A 19,609-nucleotide genomic window follows, 5' to 3' on the forward strand; every position below is an offset into this window, starting at 1 on the left:
TTTTTTTTTTTTCATTTTCCAGGACGGCCACAGAGAACGTGTACACTCTCCTCCAGCCTCCGAGGTCCGCCACTAGAGCTGGATCCCCCGGTGAGGGGGCTGATGGGAAAAATACTCTTGTTTTGAGTCCACCAGCTGTGCCAGGCATCCCTCATCCGAGTGTGGGAGGAAGCAAACACCCCTTTTATTCTCCCAGAGAGGTACAGTCAGAGTTACAAAACACAAGCAACGATTTCAAATAGCAGAAAGTGAAAGCTAAGAAGTGTTGTATTTGTTGCTGAGTGATGTTTCAGTCAATTCAATTCAATTCAAAAAACTTTATTGTCTATCACATTGTGACATGAAAACATACAAACATTCACACTAACACTCACGTCATAAATAGCTAAAAGTATCCTAAATAGGTAAAAACACATGCACAGCATTTAAAAATCATTGCTTATCTAGCCTTGTATGTTTGATGTTCTTATATGTTGTATTTGTTACCTGCCAAGGGACTGCAGATGTAAATAAGCCTAAGGCTAACTCTGGTTCAATGCATTAAATGGTTACATTTATGTTTTAATTGCACATGGTCCCTAACAAATAAAATAAAGTTTAAAAAAAGTATGACATGCCATTAAACAATATTGAATAACAAACATAGAAGGCCTAGGACCACGATAATGATCTGTTCTTGTTTTTAAATCCCAAATATTGCAGGTAAATTCCTGCACACTGTCTTAAATTGCACACATATGTTTGAAACATTAACCAAACGATTTAGACAGTGTTCTCTCTGCCCTTATCTGTTCACAAGATGAACACCAATGAGAGAGAAACACTTTAAGTATTATGATAACAAACATTTCTACACTAAAAAGTAAAACCAACTAAAAAGACTTAAGAAGCTCAGAAAATAAAGCTTCTATCCTGTTAAATCAAAAACAACACGAGGCTCCTTAACGGTCCACCATCAGGGGAGAGGTTAATGTTTAGTGAAAAACCTTCTAAGCGTCCTTCATAGTTTCCTCAGTGTATGATGTTGGACTTGTTGGCCAAAACAAATTAAGTTTTTAGACAAAACAACAACAAAAATAATGGGAACAGATTAACCAAGTCCATCAGCCAAGAAATAATAGAAAAACAGAAAGTCACTGCTCCAGCTCATATCTATTTCATATTTGATTCCTGAAGTTTTAGTTTAAATATAGTGTTGCATTTTTTCAGCTCGTCATCACAGTTGTTCCACAGACTAACACCCTTTAGTTGTTACACAGTGAAGTTTGGCATTAGTTCTGATCGGTGGTTTCTTTAATATACAGGTTCCTCTCAACTTATGTTTGCTTTCTCTCGGTTGGAACAACTCCTGAATACCATGAGGCACATGCTCATAGTTTGCTTTGTACATAATTTGAATAGTTTTATAGTCAATCAAATCTTGAAATTTAAGTGTTTTTAGTTTAATGAATAATGGATTTGTTGGTTAGGTTACAACAGAACTTTGTAGTTTCAAAGTCACAGTGAGAAGAAAAAAAAAGAAAAAATACAAAAGCTTCAAGAGAAAAGGAGGAAGAAGCACTAAAAGTGTTTTCACACAAAACTCCTGAAAATAACTTAAATCTTTCTTAAAACTTGTCCATGTTTCAAACAGTCGATGCTTAAAGTTTAGCAGTTAAGTGGTTTTGCACTTTATTTTGAAAATACATTTATTTGATGAAATGATTTAGCAGTTGCCAATTTTGAGGCTCTTTTTTCCTACATTTGCTCTTCATAATTTAAACATTTTTCTACAGCAGTGATTCTTGGTCTAAGCCAGGACACTCTGATGTTATCTCATTTGTGATTTTACAGATTCGATTGTTTTCTTCTTTGTCTTTTTTTGCAACTGTTGATGTTTTGCCTCGGACACAAGCTGAATTTTTTGAATGGTCTCGCTGTGTTCTGACAGATTCCTGAAGTGGACTCTGTGTTTGAGCAGCCGGCGGACGCAGACAGGTACTGGGCCGACGACAGGCAGAGGACGACGGAGGTGCTGCAGGAAGTCAAACCGTGGGCGGATGAGAAGCAACACGCGGACAGGCAGCGCTTTGATAACAGGACTCTGTCAGAGTCGAGGGCAGACAGGTACTACACTGAGAACAGACAGTGGACGGTGGACAGACACACACAGAGACAGATCGACAGGAAGATAGAGAGGCAGTGGATGGGCGGCAGGCAGATCGACAGGTCGTGGTCGGAGAACAGACAGAATGACGTCCAGGGGGACAGTCAGTGTGCCGAGGGCAGACAGACGAGCAGGAAGTCAGACAGACAGGTGCAGGCGCTTCAGCTGGCTCAGAGGCCGCTGCCGCCGTACCCGTCTGACCTGACGCCCTCGCCCAAACAGGAAGCAGATTATTTTAAATGCACAGAGGCAGCAGCTGCTGGAGAGTGGCAGCAGCAGGACGAGCAGGGAGACAGAGCGACATGTCCTGATGCAGGCGGAGGGTTCACAGAGGGATGGAGGGGAGGAGGTCGAGCCGCTCCATGTGCATCCAAACCCGAGCCCCCGCCTCAAAGCAGCAAACCAAACCTCCCCAAAGTGAGACAGAGACATCGCATGGAGAGCTCCGAGCCTCTGCCAGGTACCTCACCGTCCTCCATTTGTTTTTGAATGAAGTGTTCTGTTTTGTTTGAATGAATGCTTTGTGAAAGAGATATTATAAGATTAGTCTTCTTTCTGCTCCTTTTCATTCAACATTTGAGATGTTATGTTTGTTTGTTTTTCTTAACTTTATTGTTTGTTTGAATGAAATAAAATGTACAAATAAAACAAATAAAATGTTTCCCTTATTTTAGGATTTGTAAAGAGGTCACGACTACAATAATTGACCCAGTGTATCATTTTAATATCTGTAGGTATGGAAGAGGAGGGAGAGATCGAGAAGGATCCTGGAACGATGGACAAGAAAAGAAGAGACTCGGAGGGTCAACCTCCTCCGATTCCAGAAAAGGTGAGAGCTTTTTTATCCATCACTGTTTAAAGATGAATCAGTGCCGTTGGTGAATCTCAGTTGATCTTGTCGCATGAACGTGTTCCTTGTTTTGTGTTCTGATCCGACAAACAGCCAAAGACGTCCTCGTATGTGACTTTCCCAAAAGAAGCAGCCAATGAGAGGAGCTTACCTCCTCCACCTGTACCGCCTCCTCTTCACAAACCTGTACACGGACTACCAGACCGAGCTGCAAGTCAAGGTAACTCCACTAAAAACACAAACTACTAAAAAGTGGAATCAAAAAATCTGTGTTTGCTTATTCGATTATTTTATTAATAATAATAATAATAATAATAATAATAATAATAACAATACATTTAATTTGTAACACACTTTACATTTTTGCAAAAACATCTCAAAGTGCTACAGGAAAAAAAAAAAATTATGTTGTTCAGGTGAAGAAGGACTCAGACCTCAGGCTCCAGTGAAACCACAGAGAAACAGGAAGGCCATGTCCTGTGACTCAGGTACAAACTGACTCCTCTACAGTGCAAACACAATATGTATTCCTGTTTGTGTGTATATGTTTATCGGTGTGTAAAGCGTCATATTTAACTGTTTCTTGTTGTTCTCTGTCCTCACTGAACTCAGGCACTGACAGGGAAAGCCCAAATAACGTTGAGAAGCCCCCAACTCGACTCAAACCCCCCGTGAAAAAACCTAGACTACCCCAAAACAGAAATAAATCTCTGGAGCTGTCTGGTACACGTCTCTCTGTTTCTATTCATGTTCAATGTGTGTTTGTGTGTGTGTGTGTGTTTGGAACTGGTGTTACAGTGTGTGAGTCAAGTGTGTGTTGAACGTAATATTTAGGAAACAGACTGTAAAAGCTGCAATCTAATCCTTTGAGGCATCCAATCAAAGTGCATCCACTAAAAGTTGCTGTTTTTGTAATTGACAGGCTCAGATTGTTATTCTAGGAGACACACATTCAGAGATGATACCTACAGAGAAAGAGTTTTAAGTTAGAGGGATACTTCACCCGTTGAAACATGAATCTGTATTGACATTGGGTCATATATGTAGAAATGTGAAATACATTTTGAAGTTGGTGTCTTCTTGGCTGAGAAAAGGCAGAAAGTGTCTTTTTGGCTCATGTTGATGAAAGACACCAAATCCCAGAATGCACAGCACCGCAGGCCACTCCCACTAAGGTCAGGTCAGACCGTTTCCTCAACTGATTCAGAGATTTCTTCCAGAATTAATCTTGTAAATTCCTGTCAGAAAACAGAGTCTATGTCCACCGACAGGCAGGCCTTATGTCTCTGCTGCTGAGCTGGCAGCAGCCGGCGGCGGCCAGCAATATAGCCGCAACGATTTCGGCGTCATCGGAAGCTCCTTTTCAGACTTAGAAATACAAAGATTTCACATCTCAGGGGAAAATGAGGGCGGGATGTACGACCATTCAAAAATACTACCAGGTTTCTAATGATACAAAGATTAATGCAAATGGGTGAAGTATCCCTTTAAACATCCTAACATCGCTCTCTTCAAAGACTCTAGACTCCATTGACAAAAACAGGAATTTTATCTCACAGGGAATTCAATCACTGCATGTACATTTGTTTGTGTTATGGTCCAACTCCAGTGTTTTAAAAGATTAGTTCTGATCATTAATATGATGAGGTCAAAGGCCTCTGGGAGCGATAGCTAACTTTTCAGGGCTTCCAGCAGTTAGCCATAAACTGACGGTCAGATGATCATCTTTGTGCTCATGAGACATTAATGTTGGGGTTGGTAGATAATATAACAATGAGTAAGGTATTTTAACTGTTTTGTAAAGTATGAATTGGAGCTATACAAATAAAGGTTGATTAACTTCCTGAAACACTCAGACTGTAACCAAAAGCAGAACAAATCTGAAACCAGCATTCAGTGCAGCACCTTTAGACACTGATGATTCTAGAGTCAGTCAGGCTCCTCTAACAAGCACTCATCACCCTTATGTCATAAATAATCTGTCTCCAAATGAAGAGATGTGTCTCTCTCTCACTTTCCCCCCGTAGTTCAGGAAACACTAGCAGCAGTCCATCACGTAATATTTGTGCATCATTATCTGCTCCACTTACCTTCTTGAGTATTTTTTCACTCCCAGACAGATCTTGTATGCATTGTATGCAGCGTTTATGGGCACAGTAAAGAGTGAGTTCTGTCAGATGGGGCCCACTCTCTGCCTGTGGCTGTAATTGTCTCTCTGCTTTTATTTTCTGTTGTAAAGCACTTTGTTACTTGTATAGAAAAGTGCTATACAAATAAAGTATTATTATTATTGTTATTATTGTTATTATTATTATTGTTATCATTATTATTATTATTGTTGTTATTATTATTATTGTTATTATTATTATTATTATCATTATTATTATTATTATTACTATTATTAACTAAAAAGCCCTTCTCTAACGGGATCATCGCTGTCATGTTGCCAGACACTTAGAATAACAGTCAGTGACGAAAACATCAACTTTTAGTGGACAGACTTTGAATGGGATTCTGTTTCATCTATTACTGTTTTCATGGTTTCCAGTTGAAGCAATCAGCTGCATATTCCCACAAACCCCCTTAAATAAAAAAAACTTGACCCAGGTTGAAAAAATACTTATACTCCTTTAGAAAATGTTTCTTAAAAAGAAATGACTCAGAGGATGATTTATTTCATGTATCCTGTTGATGAATAGATGCTCCTTCTGATCAATAATCATATTTCTGTTCTGTTTCACAGACAGTCTGAACTCAGCCTCCAGTCAGAGCGACTTGTTGTGAACTTCAGGAGGAGGAGGAAACACGGCAGACATCATGAAGCATCAAGTCACGACTTCTGTTCAAAACGCTTTTTCTTAACGTTACCTCGTCCTTCTTCACAAAGACGCTGTCTCTCTCTCTTTGCTTTCCTCATATGAAAAACTGTCTGTGGCTTCAGTATTTGATCAGTATTTGCTCCTTTAGAAAAGCCGATCGATCATTTCGTCTTTTGTGTTTGGTGAGTCGACTGTTGGAGCATCGTGGCTTTGCTAGACAGAAAAATAAAGAAAACCATTAGAATGTGATTTCTTAACTCTGCATTTTAAACTGAGCGCCTCAGTTTACACTTGAAAATGAGTTGCTTCTTATCAGATGATGATTTATATCTAGTTTTGCTTTCAGGATCTGAAAGGTGATATATTTTATAGAAAAAATAAATATTATGTATGAGCACCCTCGCTGTATGAATAAAACACTTAAAGAAAACATCTCATGCCTTTGTTGTTGTTGATATTCTCATCGGCCTCTTTCCACTTTATTGATTTGTGTTGTTTCAGTTTTTCAAATATATTTAAAATTAGCTCATCATCGTTTTTATTTTATTAAAGGATGGGATGACTACTTTGATGTCGAAAGCTCCCGAAGCTAACACACAGATATTTTCATAACTTCAGCTATTTGAAAGCTCTTTGTAATCTATCTTTCTAAAATTGGTGTCATGACTTTATGTTTATGTTTAGTCAGCACTTTTTATGTAAAAAATTAAGCTCCCTTATAGCAGAAGGAGTTAGCAAGAACTGAACTACTGCACTCAAGTTTTAAAGTTGAACGCTCATGCTTTTCATTATTTTAAAATGCACCGACGAGTTTGCTAGATGGCCACACTGTGCGCAGAGTTTCATATCATGAGGTAATCGTATGTTGGTGAATTCCCAGGAAAGGTCTGTAGAGGGCGCCAAACGGCTTGTTCTGCAAATCACAAAATAGTTCCCCTGATATGACATTTCATGAGACTGCTTCAAGTCTCTACTTAAAGCTGTTGAAACCGTTTACATGGACTCTCTTCTCCTGGCAGCCCTGCAGCGTTCTGCCCCATGGAAGGCTTCCAGAGAGCCGGCCAATCAGAAGAAAGTTAGGAGAGACAGCAGCTGAAATTAAGCGTTTCAGGCAGAGCCGAAATGAGGGTTTTTACTGACACCAGTATGAGATAAATAAGGAGTTTTTTGAGCTGCAAAGCTTCTCTAAAGGTTTCACAGACTGACATCATGAAAGGTAAAAATCAGGATAATATGGGATCTTTCAGCTTTTTAGGAGAGAAAACAGATTCTCAGGTCAGCAAACATTTTTAGAGTTATTTTAGTGTCTCATAGAGATGCAAAAGTTATTTAATGCAGCTTACAAACAGCAGCAGGGGGCCAAGGAGGTGAAACTGTCCTAAAGAAACAATATGTAGGAATTTGGTTTTCTGCGCTTTGGCGCCGACAGAAGGTCTCTCACATTAGCAGTGAGACAGATCATAGTACGTACTTGATGGGCAATACTGTAACCAGTTCATAACAATCCAACAGCAACATAGCCAGCTCAGCGTCTGGCTTACATCCTTCTGTTTTTTTGAAGCTCTCGCCAACATGTAAAAGTCTGTCCAATATTTTCTCTAGATCTCGCTCGGTCACTCTCTCTTATTCTATTAAGGCTGTGAAGAAAGGACTAAATCTCTGCCCCTGCTAAATTTCAATGATATGAATATATTCAATTGCACCACTTTTCTTTGTCCTTTCAAGAATGGGACCCTTTTTTGTTTTTTTACTTTTTTCACTCAGGATTTTGATTTGAGTTATTTTACACAACTTACATGCACATTGTTTGTTGTAATTGTGCACCTTCACTTTTTACAATACATTGTCTGTAGCTTCATCCGTCAACCTCCTCACCAAACAGTACAGAGACGCCTTACTGGCTTCTTACGAGCTGAAGGCTGCTGAGGGAACCTGCTGCCATGGTTACATGGTGCTGAAAACAGGCGGATGGGTTGCTCTGTGGACATATGGGTATACACCATTCTCCCTGTTTAAAGTATTGTGCTATTAGATCAACATTTGAAACTATCGTAAGGTGGAAAAGTAACATTTCTTTAATTGTACAACCACATTGTTGCTAATGTATTCGTGCAGTTTGGACAGTGTGCAGGAGTTTGCCTGCATTTTTTTCTATTTAAAAACTAGAAATTACCAAATATTTGGGGGCTGGGACTTATTTTAATTGCAGTAGTATCCAAACAGGTTTCGACATCATTTGATTTTTACTATCACTGGTCAGAGGTTTAAAATTCTGGTATCATAATGACCGTAGTTTTCAAACAATGTTTCATCCTAATATTCACTAGCACGTTAAAAAATAATCAAATGTACCAGTTAATAATATTCCATTTATTAAACATTATTTTAAGATAAAATAAGATTATTCCCACAATTGAGAAACATACATTTACATTTATTGTAGTTAGCACACTTTAATCTTCATATTTTACAATAAAATAAACTGTCTCTGTTTTTATGAGACTTGTAAAAATTTTGGTGATTTCTGCTTCATGAAACGTTGTAGTTTTTTCTTTAAACCTTCAGCGCTCCTATGAACTAAAACTAAAACTAACCTTCTACAAACAAAAATAATGAATAATTAATTAGAGACTGTAAAATGATTTGCTGTCATCCTAAAATAAAACAATTAACCAGCTGTAACAAAAAGATCCAGCTGTCAGATTTGTTCTCCATGATCACAGGTGGAGGCTAAATTTACTTCCTGACTTCAGAAATGCCCCCCTCTGGTCGTCATGGCAACCTCACATATTTCATACGAGTCAAGGAATGTGAGAAAACAGCAGGGGGCGACTTATCCTTACAAATGAGGCGGCCACACACCACACACACACACATACACACACACACACACACACACACACACACACACACACACATACACACACACACACACACACACTCTCACACACACACACACACACACACACACACACACACACACACACACACACACACAGGCAGCACTCTCGCAGGTTGTCATTAGCAACTGTGCCATGACCTTTTTTTCTGACGATGCTGTAACGAGTTAGAAATCCGACCTCCAGAGAGGAAATCTGTGCAGGGAAACAGATAGAGAGGCTGTTTCTGTTCTTTTATTCTATTTCTTTACTCACAAACATCCTCCAGGGAAACACTGACGAGCTCTTTGAACACGACTGAGACTGATTACTGCAAAGATTTTTACACATGTACATTATAAATAATCTGCCTCATACCCTTAAAACAAAATCCTTGGCTGCAGTTTTTTGCTCTTTAAGTAATCACTCACAGACGCTGCATCATAAATAACCACAGCAGTTATTCTTTGAGACAAAAACATGATTTATGTTCCCGCCTGTGAGAGCAACGAGCCGGTTTCTCCTGAAGCACTTTTAACATCTTTCATTTCGATGAATGAAGAGTGACACTTCTTCATAACAGTAAAATATTACCTCAGTGTTTGTTTAAACCATTACACCCACTTCATGTCAATATGAGCAAATTAAAAGTGTTGGTGAAGAATTCCTCATAATTAAAAATGTTTGATTAATTTTTAATAAAGGACACATGGAGGTTTGAGATCTAAAAATGTGCAGATTTGGCTCAAACACAGTTTTGTCAGATTTACATTTAATGCTTTGATAGCTGTCTTGTTGCATTATTAAAGTTTACATTGTTTTTCTACATGCATTTAGATCGGATAGTTCACTCACTCTAAAAATCAATTAATTAATCAATCAGATAGTTTTGATAAAACCATAAAAGGAGAATATGTTGGAGCAGTTTGCATAATTAAGTCATAATGGAGTAGCTTATAAAATGAATAGTATAGAAAAAAAAGAACATTTGACTTTATCTTTATTAAAACATTAACCGATTTAGTGTTTGCTTAGTATGCTTCTGATTTGTGCAACGGCTTTTCAAAAGAATATTCTTTAATGAGTAAAGACGACTTCTTAAAGTTATGAGGTTGCAGGTGCAGAAAGAACCCAAAACCAGAATTCACTCTGCTCCCTGACAGCTGAAATCTGCAGTGTCCTCCTTACAGCTGATGTGAAGACACATCCCATCACACAGGAGGCACCCTGAACACATCCTACACTCCTCATCATTCTTCTGCAGTTACCAAGCAACATGATCGCATAAAGAAGGGCCGAGGGAAGAGAGAACATGTGTGGGAAGAAGGAGAAAGACGCGTGAAAATAAAACGATGCAGGCAGCCAGTCCAAAGAAATGTGCATCCTCCATCTCGCACAATGCACACAGCGTCTCCTCTTCCTTCCGGTTTAAAGGACGATCCTATGAGTGTCTGAGAAGGCCGCAACAACTACTCAGGGCCTGACTATATACAGAACAATTCAATTCTAAACAAGGCAGTTTAAAGTCTTTGTGCCTGATCAGGCTGAGAGAGTGTGTTTGCATCTCCACTGAAAATGACTCATGAAATCACCCAATGAGAAGACGCAGAGTCATTTAATGTAATTACGACCACGTCTCCAAAAGGTCAGGAGTAAGCTGTTCAGAGAGGATGTCATGGGAACCATCTCCCTGATGTATCGGGGCGGGGGGTGGGGGGGGGCTGTCTCTGGAGTCACCTTCTGGTCAACAGTCTGTTAGAGAGACAGAGTGAAGTGACAGCATCAGTCACAGGTGAGACATGCTGTTGAAAAATAAAAACAACTAGTTGCAACTAATTAGGATTACACAATCAATTCATGTTGTGTCATTCTGCAAAAAGTGCATGACTGGTGTTACGTTCTCCGCTTACAGGGGATGAGGGAAACTACAATGAAAGAGTGAAAACCAGGAATTTACATGAACAAACTGTAAGTGTGCTGTAAGGACAACATGCTGCAGATTCCTAATAAGTTAAAAAGTCAAGCTCTATCAGGTTTTTAAACTTTGCATCATTTATGTATTTGCAGAACATTTCATGTTGATGCAAGCAGTGTTTCGTCTTTTTTTGCAGCTTTTTTCTGTCTTTCTGTCCATTTCTGTTTTTTTATTTATATTTTTGCATTGTTCCTGAATTTGCTGTGTGTAAAAAATGTTTGCAGGCCCCTGTTGGCCCCCACAGATCAGAGTGTGAAAAGAGAGGTTAAGATCTCTGGTCCCTTCAGCAATAGTCATCTATCGATGTAGACGATATTTGCCTGTGGAAACGGACAGTTTGTTTGTTGAATTGAGTTCCGATCAATCATTTCTGATGCATTCTGGGTGTCAGGAAATCTAACACTGACTGCCTTTCCTAAGAGCATCAAACAGATTTATGGTTCAGATTGAAATATTTGATTTAGAACCAATTGTTATCTGTTTACATGCAGATATAAGCTCATAGAGATAAACAAATCTTTGTTAGATTCCCGCCTATAGGGGGCGCTGTGTCATTTTGAGACTGGTGTTCTGCATGTTTAGACTGCTGATACATGATTGGTCAATACCTCTCGAACAACAAACAAACACCTTCTATACTTGAATCCAGTTCCCTCGAGACTCTATATTTTCAGTAGAATCTGTGAATAAAGATTATAAAGATAACAGATGTCCAAACAAAAAATGTTATTTCTGTAACCATGTGAGCCTGATTTTTAAAATTGACAGTTGTGTCTTTTCATCTCGTCTCAAAGTTACGATACAATTTGACAATCCTGTGTGGGATGAAGGAGGGGTGGAGAGAGGGAGTGAATTAACAGATTTAGTGTCATCTCTCAGTCTGGGAGAGGAACCAAAGTATCGACCCCCTTAATCCCTTCATCCCCCCCCCCCCCCCCCCCCCCCCTCCTCCCCTTACTCCTCTGAACTCCATCTTTCTCTCAGTCTGCTATTATCCATGTATTCTTGTTTAAGTCCCTAAATGCTTCATAATAGTTTAATATTTGTTTGTTTTGTTTATTTGTGAGATATTAAATCCTCCAGTGACAGCAGATTATTGCTGAATTATGCAAAAAAGACGATTTTTCAGCAATTTTTTTTAGGCTTTTGAAAGCAAAAAAGAGTTTTATTTATTTATCTGACGCCTCAAACACGCCTCAAGAGACGTTTTATCACATATAATTGACATGTAGCAAACTTAAATTGTGATCTGTTTTCATTTTCATCCTGAATGTCAGCAAACACAGACGTAAACCTGGTTACATGGAAGTGATTGGGGCCTGATTATTGATCATCGGGGGGGGGGGATAGACAGTTAGAGAAGTGGTGGGTGAGGTAATAGCGAGCAGGCTGACAGCTTATGTCTACATTACAGATGGTTTATGAAGGCACGGCTATCTGTTAATCTGACACTAGTTTCAGGGGGAGAATCAGAGCTAATCCCATGACTAGCCTGATAAACCCACTCACAATGAGACCCCACGTGTGGACAGCATGAGTAAACACACACACACACACACACACACACACACACACACACATGCACACACACAAACACAAACAACAGCAGTGAGATGGTCTGGAATAAAAATCAATAAAAGACAGTAAATAGCTTAAGAGGTATGAAATCTTTTGGCTTCGTAGCCAGATTTAAATGGCCAATTTAAAGATTAACAGTTGAAGTGATGGATTAGATGCCTGTTACAAAAACACTGAGATTAGAGGCAGACAGGAAATGATAAACAAGACTGCTCGAGCCACAGGGAAGATTCAGTTTATACGTTTTGTGTGACAGTCTGAATGTGTCTGAACGTGATTAATCTTTACAGCAGGCTGTGTTTGTTTTCTATTAAATTACAAGTCACAGAGCAGGGAGGCATCCTGCTGATCATTCATTCATGTGGACATAAACATGTCAAAAGACTAAAGGAATTATTTCACATTTTGGTATATGTACATATTTGCTTCTTGCATAAGTTAAATAAGACAATGTTTCATGTCTGTATGATAAATATGAAGATTGAGCAGAAGTGTCATTTTAAAACTCTGCTAGCTTGTTGTACAGTTTGAGAAAAAAACTTTTTCAATTTCTCTTTTTTCCTGGAAACATTAAACACAAATGTTTACGAATGCTAAACCTCATAAACACCCTAGTGTCTCTACCTTCTCTATTTAAAAAAAATCCCCTTTAATTGTATCCAGTTTATTTAAACAGCAGTTTTAAAAAACAGGATAATTAAGAAAGAAAACACCATGTTTATGTTTTGAACGATTCGAGACTTTGCACAACAGGAGGGTGTTTACCGCTAATATCTTGAACATTTTGGGAACCTTTGTCTTCTGTTCTGCTCTCTGCGTGCTAATATTGGGTTGGATTTCAGTTTCAAACTGAGAGCTTCAGACTGCTTTGGCATACACTGTGATTCTGAGCTTTTAGTTTCTTTTTACCTTTTTCTTAGACTTCTAAACACTTCTTTGATCCTATTGTAATGCATTATGTCTAGAAAACACACACCTACCTGTAGGAATTGTTGTTCTATTTACCTAATCTAGGATCTTATTCTCAGAGGGGAGGCATCTTTTAACTTTCCTTGCACAATGTTTTAACTTTTATTACTCTCTATAGTTGTTTTGTAAATGTGCAAAAAACTAAACTAAAACTTAATGACTCAAAACCAACCCAACCTTAACTAAACAGAAATAAAATGAAATAAATCATATTAAACCAAACTAAACTAAGCTTAGCTAAACAAAAACAGACCAAAACAAATTAAACTAAGCGATATTAATCTTAACTAAACTAAAATAAACAAAAAGCTTTTTAATCACTGAAGTCAGTTATCCTAAATGCCAAATCTCCTCGATTTGAGAGCAACATAAAGCTGGGAGTCATCTGCATAACAGCATTGTATTTGGATTAATTGGAAGGAGAATAAATACAGATAAATACAGATCCGAGAACAGACCCCTGAGGGATCACCACATCTGCTATTAAAACTAAAACAGTCAAAAAGTGAATTGCTTTTGCAGACTCAGCATTTTATTTTGATTTATTTGTGTAAAGTCATGTAGTTTTTATTTTTATTTTTAACATTTCTTTAGAGCACTTGTCTGCAATGTTTGTATGTTTATAAACAACAACAAAGCAAAAGTATGGCACTCCAAGCCTTTAGTCCCCTTAAACAAAACCTTTATAAAAAACATTTACAACTATTGGTAAAAAAGCACTTTGTGCAGCCTCAATAGAAATATCAAATATTTGATATATAAGCAATATGACTGCAAGAATTACATTTTTGTAGCATGAAATTCAAAATTATTGAAATGTAATAAACTGAGAGGTTGGGTTGATAAAAAGCTGCTCTGTAAATAATAAAATTCTATGTCAGTGTCCTGGACTGTACTTTTGAGTGTCCTCAAAACTGGAATCTATTTTATGCATTGCATTTTTCAAATGACTTATTTTTTCCTTTTAACTTCTTATTCTCATTGATATTTTGTAATCAGAGACCAGCTGCAGTGATCCAATATCAATCAGATTAGCTGAAAGCGTGTCAAAATATTGAAGTTTGATTGTGATGGTCATACAGTACATCGTTGTACATGTAGAGAGTGAAGGAGACAGATCCTTGTGGGGAGGGGGGAGAATGTATGAAGGACGGAGTTTCCTCTGGAAGTGCAACGTGTAAGCCTGCCGCTTGCACAGAGTTATCAGGATTAGGACATGTATCTGTGGGATAAGACTGAGTCAGAGGGACCCTGCAGACCTCAACCTCACACCATCTGTCCAAACATCAGAGCCCGCCCTCAGCTCGGTCACTTGATCACTCTGTTCGTCAGGGCTCTGTGTTTAATTCCCTGCTTCTTCTCCTTTATTTTGTCTTGTTTCTTAAAAAATAAAAAATAAAAATCTTCCCTTCTGTGGCTGCTTGTCGCTTGGATATTGTCCACTTTAAGGCTGCTCCTGTGTCCTATCCCCATTTGGCTTTAAAAGCCTCTCAGAGGATAAAGGCTGAGGATATGAAACCAGGGTTTAGGGGGTGACGCCGGGGTTAATTTCCCCCTGAGGGGGAGATGATGCTGAAGTTCAAAGGGTCATCTCACCCAAAACACCAAACGATAAATTTTCTCGTAAAGATAGTTTGGTCTTATTTGATTAGGTCTGTCTTGGAGCTGGTCGTTCAGAATAATCTCAGACAACCATAACTCATGAAACTTGAATCTTTAATTTTTGTCTAAACTGTTGACACTGAAAGTTGAGGGGGAACAGATATTTGGAAGATATTTTAGCAAATGTTCAAAGACATATTTGCTGTCTTACACTGTGTCCCTACAGCATGTTTGATTCCATTGTTAAACAATTGACGCAATGTTTTTACCTAGACGCCCCGTTTCTCTTTTACTTTGTCAGTTGTGTATGGACAAGGGACAATGAACAAATGAGCTCAAAAAGGCGCTGGCTGGGAGATGCTTTCTTCACTCAACAGATCTAGTAATGCATTGATTATATATTGATATCCGTGACTCAATTGTTGTGCTGTGATTTAACACAGGGGCTAAACTTTTTTCAGCTTAGCGCCATCAAATGCTCGTCAATGCAAAGCACCACCAGTTTCTTCATATCTAATGCTGGCATGCTGTTAGGACATGCTGTTACTGGGAGAAGGAAGAGAAGATTAAACCACTCTCATGCTGATACCATAAATATAAAGTGACATCAGTCATATGGATGAACACAGGGGAGTGTAGCTCATCTAGATTGAAAAAAAAAACAACTTTAAATAAAGTCATATAAAAGTGACGTATCTCTGAGGTTACTTGTGAGCAGGTTTAATTACCATCTTACAATGACAGACTGTTTCTAATCTTAAAGCTTCAGATCCCTTCAGCGTGCTTTCACAGCATATTGTGAGATAACATTTGTTATGAATTGGGGCTATACAAAAAAAGATTGATTGGTTGATTGACTGATATGTAAACGCAAACAGCTGAGTTATTTTACTTTGACTCTACATGGACTTTCCTCCTGCCAGCACCCCAGACATATTTACTTCAACACATAAGACCATTTCCTCAACTGATTCAAAGATTTCTTCCAGAGTTGATCTTGGAAATTCCTGGCAGAAAACAGACTCTATGTCTGTGTCCATAGGCAAACAGTGAGAGCACCGACACTACCAGCAAATGGGTGAAGTATCACTTTAATTATTGAGTCAGGGTGAGCTGATGTGAGAAGGCAGCAGGATATTATCAGGAGAATTCACCTGGAGAGAGTGGGAGCGGTTGGTGACGTCGGTTCCCTGCAACCTGTGCATGAACACAGACTGTCTGCACACGGCCGGTACGATCTCTGTGCAAGTAATAGAGATGGTTCACAGGGGTCACTGTTCTGTTCCTACCTTAGCTTTGGGGTCATGGTTTCGGTACAAATTCAGTTCAACAGGACAGCAAAAAGTCCTGGATGCTTAGTTAAAGGTTTCTGTCATTTATTTTGAACGACAGTCATGTTTCAGTTTGTTCCAACTAGTGTTGTTCAGAACTAGCAGTACTAGTAGGTACTGTACAGTCTGTAGTGTATTAAACATTGGATAAAGAATAGAAGGGAAAACAAAAAAGTGAAATAATGAGCAATATAGAAATAAATAACATCACACCTGTATTGATTTGTCTAATATACAATTAAAATACGGGCCTTTGGGAGCGATGTGTCATCTTTGTGATTCTTCATTTTAATCTACACTGAATCCCCATTAGGTGTTACCGCGGTAACAACTCTTCTTCCTGGGGTCCATACAGAGAAAATAATACACAAGAATACACAAAAATAAGATCAATCAAATTAACAATATTAATTTACGATATTTATCAAGTGGTCAAGTGGGCTTTGGCGTCCCATCGATGGAGGTCGCCATGCTGGAAATGATGTCACACCCTAACTTTTAGTCATGACAGGTAAGCTGGATCGGAGGCAGGTTATAAGCTTCTGACAAACCATGAAAGCATTTAACTGGGCCCGCCTGCCAATCAGATAAGATCAGCAACATGCCTTATTGTGAAATCAAAACTGATGAGTTATCAATAAATGTACTCCCTGATGAGTGTGTGCTGATCAAGACATGAGATAACCAGACATATTTCGTTTTTTGAACCAGGCTGTAAACATGCTAATTTCTGCTGTAAAAACGGGATTCCTGACTAGGTGTGTATGTCACATACACACCCAGTCAGGAAGCCCGAAAAGTATGAGTAGTTAAGTACTATAAAGATATCTACACTTCTGTTTGGGGTAACTATACTATATCTAGTTTCTTTATAAATTCAATAATAAAGTTTAATAATAAAGTTTATTTATATAGCGCTTTTCGCAGACAAAGGTCACAAAGTGATTTACATTAACAAAAAACACAAAAAACAGCATACATACAATGAAAGAAGAAAAAGAAAAAATGTGTATGTCATGGACAACATTATAAAATTCTGCTATGACCAGGAACAATAAAACATAGATGAGTAGGTACACTGGGTGGACCTGATTACCCATAGGCCTGTCTAAACATTAACATTTTTAATTGTTTTTTAAAAGACTCAACAGAGTCAGAAAGACGTAGCGAGACGGGTAGAGAATTCCAGAGGATTGGTGCTATGGACTGAAACGCACGATCCCCACGAGTCTTAAAATGTGTCTGCGGGACAGACAGGTGTTTGACCTTAGTGAACAGGTGCGTGAATACGGGTGAATGAGTTCTGACAGATAATCTGGGGCCTGACCGTGAATGGCTCTGAAGGTGAGAATGAGAATTTTAAACTTAATCCTATATGCCACAGGGAGCCAGTGCAGTGTTTTCAGTATCGGAGTGATGTGAGACAGTTTGTTTGACCTGGTGAGTAATCCAGCAGCAGCATTCTGGATTGACTGGAGACGGTTTAGGGCGGACGTGCTAAGTGAGGTGAAAAGAGCATTACAATAATCGATACGAGATGAGACAAAGGTGTGCAAAATCCTTTCAAGTTCTGTGAAAGACACTAATGTTCTCAGTTTACTGATATTTCTTAAGTGAAAAAAGCATGTATCAAACCGTATCAAAGGTGGAGCTGAGGTCAAGAAGAACCAACACTGAACAATCACCTCCATCAGCAGACATTAAAATATCATTGGAGACCCTTAATAGAGAACCCTGACTGGAATTTGTCATAGATGTTATGTTCCTCCAACACAGCAGTGAGTTGATTGGCCACAACTTTTTCCAATATTTTGGACATAAATGGTAACTTTGACACTGATTCTGCGAGCTAACATCAGCACTCTAACATCTTGGGAGAAAGAACATCACGCGCAGTAAACACAAACACAGGCTGATGATCATTCAGGCATGAGCTTTCTGTCCTAGCAATACCGACATTACCGGCTGGTGCAGAAAGGAAAACTTTGTCCACAATCAAGAATAGTAATTCTAATCTCAAGAAGCACCGACCTAAACAACAACACACTTCTAATAAACTAGCTGTCAAAGAGCTGCAGACACAGGAGGCCGAGGAGGAGACATCCCATCCAAACAGACCGCCGCCAGCTCCTTCTGTATGTAAGCCAGGTCCAAACAGGTTGTTTGACCACATGCTTCATACCAACTGTTCAGTGCTGCCTTCAGAGAACGAATTAAACACCAACATGAAAATGTGAATTCTGATTCTTCTTAAAGAAGCCACCGAAACAAAAAATAATGTAACTAGTAACTTTAAAGATAGAGTCTGTATCTTTTTTCTTATAAATATATAGACTGAATCAAAAGTAATGTCCCTTGATCATCACTAATGGGCCTCCATACATGTGTGGTGGTGACTGTCTGAGTCCCTGTCCTCTGGCTGGATTTTAATGTTTTGGACGCTTCGGGACGTGGTGGGGAGAAAGTGTTTCCCCAAGCTCATCAATCAATCAATCAATTTTTATTTGTATAGCGTCAACTCATAACAAGTGTTATCTCGAGAGACTTTACAAAAAGCAGGTAAAAAGACCTTACTTATTGTTATGTTACAAAGACCCGGCCTATCCATCATGAAAGCGTGTAAGTGTAATGTCAATATTGCAATATGTTGTGATTTCAAGCTCAAACGAAAACTCTCCCTTCAACTAGTTACTCGTTTTCAGTAACTTGCCCAACAACGGCTGTGTCTGACTTCTGTAAAGATAAGACAGATATTCACACATTGAGCCTGTTCTGAGGTCAAATACTCTTCAGTGGAACATTGCATTTACAAAAGTTTCCAACAATAGGAAGTTAGACATACATCAGTACGAGCTGTCTTCTTAGCAGGACAATTTAATCGGCCTTTGAGCACAGCTGGGACTCCAGGGATTTCGCAAAACATTTCTTGGGGTCAAACCATATTTTTTGCCCTTCATGTTCCTTCGGGGTTCCTGTATTATCACAGGAAATGTTTCGCTGTAGAGTTTAAACCATCTTAAGTTTTCCTCTCACACACCAGAGGGAAATGTAGAACCTCCAATCAGAACAGAACAACCACAGCAACATCCACTTATTACCATCTCAACCCATTCATGATAATGACAGAGTGGGAACCTTAAGGACTAATTACTAATTACTTAATTACTCCACACCTCTGGAAATAGTTCTGCAGAGAATGCTCTGCAGCTCTGAGAGGTTTCTGCAGGACCAATGTTTGCACGGCTGCAGATGAAGGGACTGCTGCCGGCATGTTGGACATGATGAAGCATGAGGTAAGTTCCTCTGTGTCTCCCCCCTCTCTTTGTCCCTCACCCTACATGGGAGGCCCTGTTGGTTTAGCGGCTAAGCTTCCCCCCGGAAACACAAACGATGGACAGATAGAGAGGTTAAAACAGAGAAAGAAAGGAAGAGAAACTGAATGAAAAGAGTAGAAATTGTT

At 38.9% G+C, this 19,609-nt stretch overlaps 1 protein-coding gene across 2 annotated transcripts in view; it reads left to right on the plus strand.

The window, feature by feature from the left end:
* Window positions 1–6,247, plus strand: part of LOC132955684 (capping protein, Arp2/3 and myosin-I linker protein 3-like) — a 47,338-nt gene extending 41,091 nt beyond the window's left edge. The window contains exons 34-40 of one of the 2 annotated variants that reach the window (XM_061028633.1): window positions 23–200; window positions 1,931–2,606; window positions 2,881–2,975; window positions 3,090–3,216; window positions 3,413–3,484; window positions 3,609–3,719; window positions 5,740–6,247. In XM_061028633.1, the coding sequence (XP_060884616.1) occupies window positions 23–200; window positions 1,931–2,606; window positions 2,881–2,975; window positions 3,090–3,216; window positions 3,413–3,484; window positions 3,609–3,719; window positions 5,740–5,780 (1,300 nt within the window). In that variant the 3' untranslated portion in view covers window positions 5,781–6,247. The remainder of the gene's footprint in view (window positions 1–22; window positions 201–1,930; window positions 2,607–2,880; window positions 2,976–3,089; window positions 3,217–3,412; window positions 3,485–3,608; window positions 3,720–5,739) is intronic. The other variant, XM_061028642.1, reaches the window with a different exon arrangement.
* Window positions 6,248–19,609: the final 13,362 nt, after the last annotated feature.

The sequence above is a fragment of the Labrus mixtus genome, chromosome 3 (genome assembly GCF_963584025.1).
Source record: "Labrus mixtus chromosome 3, fLabMix1.1, whole genome shotgun sequence".
NCBI classification, from domain to species: Eukaryota; Metazoa; Chordata; class Actinopteri; order Labriformes; family Labridae; genus Labrus; species Labrus mixtus.